Genomic DNA, 13453 nt, shown 5'->3' on the forward strand with positions numbered 1-13453 from the left:
AGCTGGCACTCAGTGGGGGACAGATGTTCAACAAAGAACGACACTATCTATAAGTCCATTGCCATTCATTCTATCCGAAGTCATTTATAGAACACCTACTGTGTGCCAGGCCCTTAGGACTCGTTGGCAAAAAGAACCAAAAAATCCTGCTTGGCCAGGCGCAGTGGCTCACGCCTGTAATCCCAGCAATTTGGGAGGCTGAGGCAGGTGGATCATCTGCGGTCAGGAGTTCGAGACCAGCCTGATCAACAGGGCAAAACCTTGTCTCTACTAAAAATACAAAAATTAACCAAGTGTGGTGGCATACACCTGTAATCCCAACTACTTGAGAGGCGGAGGCAGAAGAATTGCTCGAACCCAGGAGGTGAAGTTTGCAGTGAGCCAAGATCGCACTGCTGCGCTTCAGCCTGGGTGACACAGCAAGACTCTGTCACACACACACACACACACACACACACACACACACACACACACATCTGCTCTTCTCAAATGTGAAAGTGTTTGAAATACTGTAAAGGCACAGGTATGTGTATATGCCACCTCCTTCCCACTCAAGGTTTAGAATGAGCCCACGATTAATTACATCTTCTTTTGTCTTCTCTTGGGAAAACCTCCAATCCTGCTAAGCCTTAAGAAGAGCTCTCATTCTCTGTCTAAATCCCCCAGCAGGGGCAGGATACAGGAACGTTTGCATTTCTCTCCATCTGTGTAAGTGGCGCAGCCCCAAGCCCTGAGTCCGACAGTCCTGGGCTCCCCATAGGAGGCTGGGCCTTGTCTGGGGATGGGGAAGCTTCCTGCCTCAGATTCCCTTTTCTCACCTTCACTGGCAACCTCTTGTCCCTTCCCTTTTCTCTCTCTCCCGACCCTCTCCCTTCCCTCCTTCTTTCCCTCCCTTGTTCCTTCCTCTTTCACTGTCCTCCCCTCCGCCTCCTGCCGTCCCTTCCTCTTAAGTGGTGGCCGTATTTCCCCAAGGCTGAGACACAGCACCTCTCACCGGAGTGTACCATGCACTGCAGCTGCTTGGCTGAGGGCGTCCGGGCCACCCCTGGCAGCTGGATCTCAGGTGAGCCTCTTGGCCAGGTCTACCCCCTGTTCCAGCAGCGGCCCAGGGCAGGGCCTCCAGAGCCCTCACTCTCCCCTCCCCACCCAGGCTTGGCCTTCCCTGACTGGGCCTACAAAGCCGAGTCGTCCCCAGGCTCCCGGCAGATCCAGCTGTGGCACTTCATCCTGGAGCTGCTGCAGAAGGAAGAGTTCCGCCATGTCATCGCCTGGCAGCAGGGAGAGTACGGGGAATTTGTCATCAAGGATCCAGATGAGGTGGCCCGCCTCTGGGGCCGCAGGAAATGCAAACCACAGATGAATTATGACAAGCTCAGCCGGGCCCTCAGGTGAGAGGAGGTGGCCGGCACGGCCTAAGAAGGGAGAGTTCAAGGGAAAGGGCCGTGGTTTCTGGCCCCCCTGCTGCTTCCCACCCCTTCACGCTTGGCGAGTGTCCTGGCCTGTGGGGAGCTGCTTTGGGCTTCTCTGAGAGCAGCTTAGGGTCAGCCCGGCTGGGGAGGAGAATGTGACTGACTCTATTCCCTAACCACCGGGCCAACTCGATTCTCCACTTCGAATTCTCCAGATATTACTACAATAAGAGGATCCTGCATAAGACCAAAGGCAAAAGGTTCACGTACAAGTTCAACTTCAGCAAGCTCATCGTAGTCAACTATCCTCTGTGGGGAGTGCGGGCGCCGCCTTCCCCCCACTTGCTGCTGGGGGTCCCTGCCCTGTGTCGGCCAGCGCTGGTGCCCGTGGGTGTGCAGAGCGAGGTAAGCGAGAAGGTGGTTCCTGTCTCAGGGCTCCACCGGGTCCGGCCCCTCTGCCCGGGAGGCTCCCACCCTCCTCTCTGCCCCTGGGGCCCATCAGCCTCCAGTGTTCTTCTCCTCCTGCATCCTAGTCCCTGAGTACCCCAAGGGCAGGTGTCTTAACAATCTAAGTGGTACAGGGCCCACCTGTGAGAAAGGGTGGCTCCTTCTGTGCTAGGCGCCACTGCTTTAGTGGTGGATTAGAGGGAAGAGCCCAAGGCATCTGACACTGTAGGCAGCCGTGGCAGTGGGCTTTTAACAATCGGTATGAGAGGCCAGGCATGATGGCTCATACTTGTAATCCCAGCAATTTAGAAGGACAAGGTGGGCGGATCAGCTGAGGTCAGGAGTTTGAGACCAACCTGGCCAACATGGCAAAATCCATCTCTACTAAAAATACAAAATTAATTGGGCATGGTGGTGCATGTCTGTAATCCCAGCTACTGGGGAGGCTGAGGCAGGAGGATCGCTTGAACCCAGGAGGCAGACGTTGCGGTGAGCCAACATGGCGCCACTGCACTCCAGCCTGGGCAACAGAGCAAGACACCATCTCAAAACAAAACAAAACAAAACAAAACAAAAACAATCGGTATGAGAATATTTTATTGTTTTAGCAACTGGTTGTGTACTGGAGAATACATGCCAGGGAGAGCCCATCCCACCCCATACCTACTTCTCACCCTCAGCTCCTGCACAGCATGCTGTTCACCCATCGGGCCATGGTGGAGCAGCTGGTGCAACAGCAGACCCCCTGGGGGCCACCAGAGTCCTCTGGGGTTAAGAAGGGGAGCAGCAGCAGCGTCCACCGTGAGTGCTCAGGGCTGGGAGGGCCCAGGGAATCTTTGCCAGAGGGAGGCAGGGCCTTCCTGGCTGAGTACATGGCTGACGGGGGCATGAGACAAGGGATACTATGTAACTCATTCATTCATTCAACCTATTGAGCACGAGCTATCTACTAGGTGTGGGGGTTCAGAGCTGAAATACAGCCCTCAAGAGGCTCAGAACCTAGTGGGGAGCAGAGATGGGATGACTGCCAGCGACTGCTGCTGGCATTCAGGTAAGCACTAGGTGCTAAACATTCAGGCCCAGAGAAGGAACTGGAGCTTCCCAGACGACGCAGCACTGGGGCGGGTGAAGGAGATGGAAAAAGATGCCTGAGCAGAGGAAATAGCATTTATTTATTTATTTATTTATTTATTTATTTTTTGAGACAGAGTCTCACTCTGTTGCCCAGTCTGGAGCACAGTGGCGTGATCTCTGCTCACTGCAACCTCTGCCTCCCAGGTTCAAGCGATTCTCATGCCTCAGCCTCCCAAGCCGCTGGGATTACAGGCGTGCACCACCATGCCTGGCTAAGTTTTGTATTTTTAGTAGAGACGGGGTTTCACCATGTTGACCAGGCGAATCTCAAACTCCTGACTTCACGTGGTCCACCTGCCTCGGCCTCCCAAAGTGCTGGGATTACAGGTGTGAGTCACCACACCCGGCCAGGAATAGCATTTATAAAGCAAAAAGCTGTGAACAGGTGTAGCAAATCTCGAGAACTGCCGGTAGCTTGCTGTTGGAGAGCTGATCTGGCGATGGGGTGGGAACAAGTGGAACGGAGGAGAGATGGAGCCGACAAGGCAAACAAGGTGTCGGGCCACAGAGGCCTCGCGAGCCATGCTAAGGGAGCAGGACTTTCTCATGCAGGCCGGGAGGACAGGGAGGAAGAGTCGCGGTCAGACTTTCGTTTTATGCAGATGACCGGTGTCGTGCGTGGAGTTTGAGTTGAAGGAGGCACACTGGAGTTGGGGGGCTTTGAAGATCATCTAGGCAGGCGACGACAGGGCAGGAACCAAGACCAGGGCCATGGGATGAAGGAGGCTCAGCTGGAGAGAGACTGGGAAGAGAGAGTTCTTTCACTCATTTACTCACTCATTCGTTTCTTCTTTCATCAGATGCTTAATGACTTCCTGTTTAATGTGCCAGGCACTGTCCTAGGGGCTGGGAGCCAAAGTGAGCAGCACTGCCTTTATAGGACTTACAGGCAAGGGGGGCGCAGACATCCAACTGATGATCGATAAGTGGTTTTAACTGTGCTAACTGCTGCAGAGGAGAAGGGCAGGGTGCCGACGGCATCAGGGAAGACTTCCTTGACAAAGTGACATTTGAGATGACACCCAAACTGTACACGGGTGCTAGCTTACCTCAGAGGGAGTAGAGAGAGTGTAGCGAGCAAGAGAATAGTGTGTGCAATGGCCCTGGGACAGGACAGAGGGACTGGGAGGAGGCCAGCGCAGAGGCACATGGTCATTTCGTGGGAGAAGGTGAAAATGAAGGCGGACATCAGCTCTTACAGAGGCTGTGAGCTGGGAACTGACAATAGCAGATTTTCTGTGAAAAAGATCACAGAGACACTTGACCAACCTGAGGCTCTTGTGCAGGGGGGCCCAAGCATTGCCCCTTCGCTCCAGGCAATTTCACGGAAGAAGGATTCATGGCCTTCACCCCACCCCTGAGCTGCTGGGGGCCCCAAGCTCTGCACCTCGGGAGTGCAGCTGAGGCCATGGGTGTGGGGTGGCCCAGGGCCTGCTGGGACTCGCTGGGTCTGGTCTGGCAGCCCAGAGCTAAACAGCACCTGGACAGCCTCCCTGTTCCTCCACCCCCACCCACCTGCTCCCAGCTCTGGGAATGCCTTTGGGCACAGAGCTGCTCTCTTTGGGAAACTATGAAGGAAAGAAAAAAGTGTTCCCTCTCCAGGTGGAAAGAAAGAAAGAGAAATAAGAAAAGAAAGAGGCAGGAGGGGAAGGGAAGGGAAGGGAGGGGAGGGGAGGGGAGGGGAGGGGAGGGGAGGGGAGGGGGATTCCCTCCCAGGCCCTATTTGGAGTGGGCTATTTTGCACCTCCCTCCCCTCTGCACTCAAGCACACAAGCCCTGCCTATGCTGGGCCCTAAGGGAGGCTAAGCCGCGGTAGGTCGCCAGAAGGTTGGGAGCAGCCACATGCCTCACTTCTGGATTGAGATTCCAGAAGCCTGTGCCAGCCCTTCGCCTCCATCCTTACTCAGAGCATTTTGTGCCAGGAAAGGAAGCTGCTTCCAGGAGTGTCGGGACTATGGCGCTGGAACCAGGGGACTGTGGGGCTGGTGCTGGGAAAGGTCAGGACCCGCTGGTGGAATGAGAGGAGGACTCTTCGAAATAAAACCTCTCTTCCCCATGCCTTGACCTCAGGAGCCTGGGGAACACAGCCCTCCTGTGCGACAGCAGTCCCACCTCATCTCGGGACACAGGGAAAAGGACAATGACCCAGAGAGCGGCTGCTCTGGCCGGGGTCTCCACCCACGCTGCTTCTCCTGGAGGATCATTGTCTCTGCTTTCTCCCTACACAGATCTGACTTCAGAAATCTTGCACCTATCAAATACATTGGACGTCGTCAATAATAACTAATTTGCTTTTCCAGTTTTTACTCACTGTAGCCCGACCAACGTGGCTCCGCTGGGCCGATGCTTGTTCTTTGAGTTGAATGACGTGGTCTTGCTAAGAAAAATGTGGAACTGCAGTCAGGCTTGTGGACATACAGAAAGTGATGTGGAGCTCGGTACAGTCATCTCCAAGGCCGCCGGCTGGGAAGTCCTATTGTAGGGCCCCGGCAGGGTCGGAGAGGGAGAGGGTGTGGATTAGAAGGAGCAAGAAGGAAGCCCTTTTGCAGGAGGAGAGTATGGACCAGAGTGAGACAGAGAAGAGGGAAGCTGGGGCGCCCCACGCCTGCCCTGGGCCTCCCAGTCATGAACTCCACAGGCCCCTTCTGCTCCATGACGCAGCTTACTCTAAGCTAGGAGAGGGGATTTTATGGATGAAGAAGCAGAGGACTGCAAATGGAAATGACAAGCCCAAGGCCACACATCCAGTCCTTGCCCGGCTAGACTGCAGGCACGTGCGGCAGGCGCAGGGAGTGACGAACGGATCCGCTGAGATAAAGCGGACACCGTCCTTCCCTTACGCGCAGACATGTTTTTCTGCAGCACTCAGTGTGTCCAGACTGGGTAGATTCTGGGGAAAATAAAACAAAGACAGCTCCTGCCTTCGCAGAGTTGGGCTCACAGACATTAAATCAATAAGCACACAAATGACTACATGAGCCTAACTCAGCTGAGTGCGCTGGAGGAGAGGTTCAGGGAGGCACGAGAGCAGGCAGCAGGCACCCTCACCTAGGCTGGGGGTCTCGGAAGGCTTCTCCAAAGAGTGGAGTTTATGATGAGGCCTAAAGAAAAGCAGAAAAGGGGCTGGGCATGGTGGCTCACGCTTGTCATGCCAGCACTCTGGGAGGCCGAAGTAGGTGGATCACCTGAGGTCGGGAGTTCAAGACCAGCTTGACCAATATGGTGAAACCTCGTCTCCACTAAAAATGTAAAAAAAATTTTTTTTTGTATTTTACAAATACAATTTGACAAACACGAAATACAGGCGCCTACCACCACACCTGTATTTTGAGACTATAGGCATGGTGGTGGGTGCCTCTAGTCTCAGCTACTCAGGAGGCTAAGGCAGAATTGCCTGAACCTGGGAGGTGGAGGTTGCAGTGAGCCAAGATCGCGCCACTGCACTCTAGCCTGGGTGACAGAGGGAGATTCTGTCTCACAAGAGAAAAGAAAAGCAGAAAAGGAAGGGCAAAGCCGGCAACGTGGCGAGACTCCATCTCTACAAAAAACACAAAAATCAGCCAGGCGTAGTGGCACGCGCCTGTCATCCCAGCTACTCAGGAAGCTGAAGTGGGAGGATCACTTGAACCCCTGAGGGGTTCAAGCCTGCACTGCAGCCTGGGTGACAGAAAGACACTCTCTTTCAAAAAAAAAAAAAAAAAAAAAAAGACAGAAAGAAAAGGGAGAGCAGTGGGGCAAGGAAGAGAGGCTTCCAAGCAAGAAACAAGAAGGCCTGGGAAATGGGAGGAGCAAGAGGCATCTGAGAGAGGCTGGGCTCCCTTGACCCTTTCTCTCTTTCTTTCTCTAGGACTTGGCTCTGCCCCAGGCCCCTGCCAGCTGGGCCCTTGCTGCCATTTGGGGAGCGTCCAAGGCGAGCTGCCTGGAGTTGCCTCCTTCACCCCTCCCCTCCTGCCCCCTCTCACCTCCGACTGGACCTGCCTCTCGGGGCCCTTCTTGCCTCCTGTTCCATCAGAGCAGCAGCTCCCAGGGGTCTTCAAGCCAGGCACCCTGCTCCCAGGACCTAGGAGCCTCCCAGGGACCTGGCATTTCCCAGGGCATCCTCTCTTGGCCGGGCTGGGACAGGGTGCGGGTGAGAGGCTTCAGCCCTTGTCCCTCAGGCCCGAGGGGCTGGAGGTAAAGCCTGCTCCCATGATGGGGGCAAAGGAGTGCCTGGATCCCAGGGAGGGCTTCTGCCCAGAGACCCGCAGACTCAAAAGCAGGGAGGAAAACCTCCCCTCCCCCAACCTGGAGAACCTCAAAGCAGTGTGGCCCTTGGATCCTCCTTAATTGGAGAGGAAGGTGGGAAGTTGGGGAGTTCTCCAAAGTCAGTCTCTGGCTGGACATGGGCTGAAATTGCAGGATTCGAAGGGGCGGAGTTGGACCCAAGGTGGGGAGCATTGCAGGGAAGGTGTGAGGTGGCATCAGGGAAAACCCAGACAGGGTGCCCCTCCTCTCCCACCTCATTGCTAGTCAGACTAAGGGGACATGCCTAATCTTGACTTTTCTTCAGGGAGATGAGAATAAGGTTTCTATCATTTCCATCCTGCCCACTAAGGGGGAAAACTCAGTTCACGCCTGGGGAGAGGACAGGGGTGGCTGTGTTCCCCGAGTCTTCTCCAGGGCCCATCTCCCCAGTCCGGGCTCAGGTCTCCAGCCCTTTTCTCACCTGTCCTTGCCACTTCTCTCCCTTCCCTCTGATCTCTGAGACCCTGGGAAACCTCTGTCCCACACAGGCACTTCCTCCTCTCTCCATTTCCCCAGGACCCAGGCAGGTGGAGAAGGGAGACACCGGCCTTCCCTGCTCTGTAATTCTCCACCGCGACCATGAATAAAATGCCCCTGCAAACCGCCCGCCGGCTGACCACCTCCCTGCAGTGAGCGCCCGCCCTCCTGCTGTGCCCTTCCTGCGTTCTGGTCTGGTGTGATGGAAAGGGGCCTGAGCAGGAGGTTTGGGTGAGCCTGAGGTCTGGAGTGGAGCCACACAACCCACCAGCCAGTCTCTTCCCTCCCGCCATCATCTACTCGCAGAGAGAAAGGCTGGAAGGAGGCGAGGGCGTGAGGAGCTTCCTGGGCACAGTGGGAAACCTGCCTCAAGGGAGGAACTTCAGACCACAGCAGGTGTCCTTAAAGAACGGCCCTCAGACCCCTGCGGACCACCTTGGAGCAGAAGGGTTGGGTGAGGAGGAGTGAGCTGTCAGGGGCCCCTTTTCTCTGCTCCCCAGGCCCTAAGAATGCCAAGCAGAGCAGCAGTGAGGCATCAGGTGCCTGGGAAGTGGGGGACATGTGACAGAGAGGGTCTTTTGCCCAAACAAGGACATGCCAAAAGAGAGGGGTACTCCAGGAGCCAAGACTGTTGACCCCACTGCCTTACTGTCCCTAGGCTGCCAATTACAAGCCTAGGATTTGTCCCCCCTCCCTTTCTATGACATGGAGAGCTCAGCTGGCACAGAGCACCCCTTTGCGCAGTGTTTGGTTCCTCAGTCCCAGAAGTAGGTGCGTCCCTCCTGAGCACGTGCTGCTGCAGCCTCTCAGCCCTACTTAGTGACAGATCCATGACCACACGGCTGCACGTGGAACTGGGAAAGGAGAGCCCCGGCGTGGGCAGGACGGGCCCTCACTCCTCGGGAAGGTGGTGATGGACACAGCACACAGGCCCTGAGTTTCCAAGCTGGATCTAGGCCAGGGGAAATGATCTCTGAGAGTTCGTCTCAGTCTCCCTCCGTCAGCCCAGATGCCAAGAAGGTGGGACCACAGAGTTTCTCTCCCAAGAGTTCCCAGGGCTACAGTGAAAACTGCTTCTCACTTGCCCCCAAAGCCACAGGCCCATCCCTGGCCCTGCAGGAAGGACGGGCCCCCAGGGGCTTTCCCATCACCCTGCCCAGTTTGGGGAGACAAAGAGCCAGTGTTGTCTGTTCCAGCATAAGGAACTGGATGGTGCTGTCACGGGGTTTGGGCCCTGTTCAGAGAGACCAGCCCCTGGGACAGAATCATTCTCCTTCTTGGGATCCTCACATATCCCTCTGCCCGGCCCCACCGCCTCTTCAGTGACCCCCACGTCTCAGGCGATGGGAAATGCCTTGAGGTCGCTCTTCTAAAATTTCTTTTTGAAATAGGTAAACCCGGGAGACTAAAAGCTTAGCCCCAGAGGACTTAACATTTCCAGGAGGTGCACTCTGCGTTTAGGCAATAGATTTGTGTGGAGAAGACTTTTTCAACCTTGGCACCGTTGAGCTATTTGGCTGCGTGATTCTCTGTTGTGGGCAGCTGTCCTGCGCATTCCTGGGAGTTTAGCAGGATCTGGGACCCCTACTCAGTAGATTCCAGGAGCATCCTCCCCCACCCGCTTAGGACAACCACAACTGTCTCCAGAGGTTGGTAAATGTCTCCTGGGGAGAGGGGAGAAACTGCTCCCAGTGGAGAACCCCTTAAGTAGAAAATGGTTTCAGCAAATCCAGATGTTCTGGCGAAGATGGGAACCAGGTTCCTCGGACTCAGAAGACTGTTGGTCTCCACACGGCAAGGGTGCCCTCTGGTGGCCAGAGTCAGTACTGGCAGTCCAGAGGCGCTCAGCCCACAGTGGAAGGGGTGAAGGGGTTTTGCTCACCTTGGAGTCCTCTGAGAGGAGGAAAAGCGTTGCAGGATGAAAACATTTTATGATAACCTTCCCATTGCAAGCCCCCTTAGCAAATCATGGACTGTCCACCAAAAGCTCACAGGTCTAACGTAGCAACACTCTGCAGCCCGTTTGTTTCTGGTGAAGCCAGGTGACATCACGCCCTGTGGCTGTCAGCCTCATCTGCGGATAGAATGCTTTGGGTGCTCGGCCTTCCTCCGGGACAGTGGACACCGGGCTGAGACACAGCAGAGTCAGCTCACCTGCCAGCCCTGCTCCTGGGCACGCGGTTCCACTGTACCCAAGGCACGTGCAGACACACACTGGGCCTCAGGAGTTTCAGGGAGTCAGACTCCCAGGCTGCACGAACCTTATGCTGTTAGGAATCACAAGGGACCTTTGAGAGCATCAAGTTCAAGCCCCATAACTTCACAGGCCAGAGAGAAGGTACTTGTTCAAAACCAAATACAACAAGAATCAAATGCAGAACATAAATTCCCTAATTATCAGTCCATATTCTTTCCATCTCACCGTGACCACTCAGCTAGAGAGTCAAAAATCCCTTAGAAATCAGTACATATGTTAAGAAGAAAGTTTTAAAATGTAGTCATGTGTGATTTTAATTTAATTTTTTTAATTGATTGATTGATTGAGACAGAGTCTCACTTTGTCTCACAGGCTGGAGCGCATTGGTGCAATCTCGGCTCACTGCAACCTCCACCTCCCGAGTGCAAGTGATTCTACTGCCTCAGCCTCCGGAGTAGCTGGGACTAGAGGGGTGGGCCACCACACCAAGCTAATTTTTGTATTTTTAATAGAGATGGGGTTTCGCCATGTTGGCCAGGCTAATCTTGATCTCCTGACCTCAGGTGATTCCTATCCCCACCCCACTTCAGCCTCCCAAAGTACTGGAATTATAGGCATGAGCCACCGTGCTCCGAACTGTGTGATTTTTTTTTTTCAAGATGGGAGTCTTGCTCTGTTGTCCGGGCTGGAGTGCAGTGGTATAGTCTTGGCTTACTGCAACCTCGGCCTCCTTGATTCAAGCAATTCTACTGCCTCAGCCTCCTAATTTTTGTGTTTTTAGTAGAGATGGGATTTTTCCATGTTGGCCAGGCTGGTCTCGAACTCCTGACCTCATGATCCACCCACCTTGGGCTCCCAAAGTATTAGGGATACAGGCATGAGCCACCATGCCTGGCCCCTGTGTGATTTCTACTATGAGCATAGTTGTGAGCATTTTCCTTTCTGTGTGCATTGTGGCACTTGATGACATATTGTCTTGTGTCCTCCTCTAATTGCCTCATGTATATTAATAATGTGCTCCCATAAAGCTGGTATTCTCGGGGTAGTGCAGCACACTTGTTTGATGGAAGGTGGCTAGTCACTAGAACACTTGATTAGCATGTGGAAGAGGTCTTAGAGGTTTAGTTTGGTTTTTTGCTTGTTTTGAGATGTAGTTTTTTGTTTTTTGGTTTTTGGTTTTTTTTTTTTGAGACGGAGTTTCACTCTTGTTACCCAGGCTGGAGTGCAATGGCGTGATCTCCACTCAACGCAACCTCTGCCTCCTGGGTTCAGGCAATTCTCCTGCCTCAGCCTCCTGAGTAGCTGGGATTACAGGCACGTGCCACCACGCCCAGCTAATTTTTTGTATTTTTAGTAGAGACGGGGTTTCACCTCGTTGACCAGGATGGTCTCGATCTCTCAACCTCGTGATCCACCCGCCTCGGCCTCCCAAAGTGCTGGGATTACAGGCTTGAGCCACCGCACCCGGCCTGAGTTTTAAATTTTTAGGAGAGATGGGAGTTTGCCTTGTTGGCCAGGCTGGTCTCAAACTCCTGGCCTCAAGTGGTTAGCTCCCTCAGCCTCCCAAAGTGCTGGGATTACAGGCATGAACCACCATGCCTTGGAGATTTAAAAACAAAAACAAAAGCAAAGTATTTGCTGTCCTGAATTGTTGGTGGCAGTGAGGACAATCCCCACCCTCTCCCTTCCGTTCCCTAATGAAAACCCTGACCCAGGGAGAAGAAAAAAATTCAAACACCATACATGTTTCATATACATAAGATTTCAGTGTTTCACATCTTGTCCCCTGGGAAAGTCTTCCGGGGCAATAACAAGCATGGAGGTGTCATCTGCTATAGCAACGCCTTCTTCTGAGATACCTCTTGAAGGACTTGCCTGAGACAATCCTAATTGTGCCCACATGGACATGGATAATACTATACATGCTGCTCCGTAACACAGTATTTCATGGATGTCTTCCCAGTTAAATATAGAAAAGCATACAGTCACGCATTGCTTAATGACAGAGATACATTCTGAAAAAATGCATTGTTAGGTGATTTTGTCTTTGAACAAAGATAGGGTATATTTACACAAAGCTAGATGGTACAGGCTGCCACACACCTCAGCTCAGCATAGCCTATTGGTCGTACACTACGAACCTTACAGCAAGCCTGTGCTAAATACCGTAGGCAGTTATAACACAATGATAAGTACTTGTGTATCTAAACATAGAAAAGATACAGTAAAGCCCGGGCGCAGTGGCTCACGCCTGTAATCCCAGCACTTTGGGAGGCCGAGCAGGGCAGATCATGAGGTTAGGAGTTTGAGACCAGCCTCGACAACATGGTGAAACCAGTTTCTACTGAAAATACAAAAACCAACCAGGGGTGGTGGCGGGTGCCTGTAATCCCAGCTACTCAGGAGGCTGAGGCAGGAGAATCGCTTGAAACCAGAAGCCTGAGGTTGCAGTGAGCTGAGATCACGCCACTGCACTCCAGCCTGGGCAACAAGAGCAAAACTCCGTCTCAAAAAAAAAGAAAAGAAAAGAAAAAGAAAATGGTACCCCTGTAGAGCTCATTTTGCCTTGAATGGGGTTACAGGACTGGCGGTTGCTCTGGATGGGTAAGTGAGCGAGTGGTGAATGAATGTGAAGACCGAAGATATTACTGTACACCATCATAGACTATAAACACTGTACACTTAAGGTATACCCCATTTATTTAAAAGTGCGGTAGGGTGATCTCGGCTCACTGCGACCTCTGCCTCCTGGGTTCAAGCGATCCCCGTCCCTTAGCCTCCCAAGTAGCTGGGATTACAGGCACATTCCACCATGTCCAGCAAAGTTTTTGTATTTTATTAGACATGGTGTTTCGCCCTGTTGGCCAGACTGGTCTTGAACTCCTAACCTCAGCTGATGGGCCTGCCTTGGCCTCCCAAACTTTTTTTACTTTAAAGCCTTTAATTTTTTTTAACTTTAGACTCTTTTGTGGTAACACTTAGCTTAAGACACAAATACACTGCACAGCTGTACAAAAATATTTTTTCTTTATATCCTTATATGTAACGATATTATTTGTATTCTATAAGCTTTTTTCTACTTTTAAAATACTTTTTTTATTTATTACTTTCTAAACTTTTTTATTAAAAACTAAGACACAAGCACACGGCCTGAGCGGTGGCTCATGCCTATAATCACAGCACCTTGGGAGGCCGAGGTGGGAGGATCACTTCAGCCTACAAGTTCCAGACCAGCATGGGCAACATGGGGAGACCCCTCTTCTACCCAAAAAAATAAAGTTAGCTGGGCCTGGTGGCGTATGCCTATGATCCCAGCTACTCGGAAGGCTGAGGTGGGAGAAAAGCTTGGGGCTGGGAGTCAAGGCTGCAGACACTTGTGATCGCCACTGCACTCTAGCCTGGGTGACAGAGCAAGACCCTGCCTCAAAAAACAAAAAACAAAAAAAGCAAACAAACAAAGACAGAAGCACACACAAGCTTCGGCCACGCACACACAGGGTCAGGA

At 52.9% G+C, this 13453-nt stretch overlaps 1 protein-coding gene across 1 annotated transcript; it reads left to right on the forward strand.

The window, feature by feature from the left end:
• Positions 1-976: 976 nt before the first annotated feature.
• ETV3L (ETS variant transcription factor 3 like) lies at positions 977-7630 on the forward strand. The gene is made up of 5 exons (XM_003937870.4): positions 977-1063; positions 1151-1388; positions 1625-1814; positions 2537-2657; positions 6838-7630. The coding sequence occupies exons 1-5, from the start codon at positions 1006-1008 to the stop codon at positions 7314-7316; spliced, it is 1086 nt and encodes a 361-aa protein (XP_003937919.1). The 5' UTR covers positions 977-1005; the 3' UTR covers positions 7317-7630.
• Positions 7631-13453: the final 5823 nt, after the last annotated feature.

This window comes from Saimiri boliviensis, chromosome 19, assembly GCF_048565385.1.
Source record: "Saimiri boliviensis isolate mSaiBol1 chromosome 19, mSaiBol1.pri, whole genome shotgun sequence".
NCBI classification, from domain to species: Eukaryota; Metazoa; Chordata; class Mammalia; order Primates; family Cebidae; genus Saimiri; species Saimiri boliviensis.

Coding starts and splice junctions, on each gene's coding strand:
- ETV3L (XM_003937870.4), top strand. CDS start 1,006: ATGCACTGCAGCTGCTTGGCTGAGGGCGTCCGGGCCACCCCTGGCAGC. Junction 1,064..1,150: donor CCCTGGCAGCTGGATCTCAG/GTGAGCCTCTTG, acceptor CTCCCCACCCAG/GCTTGGCCTTCCCTGACTGG. Junction 1,389..1,624: donor AAGCTCAGCCGGGCCCTCAG/GTGAGAGGAGGT, acceptor CGAATTCTCCAG/ATATTACTACAATAAGAGGA.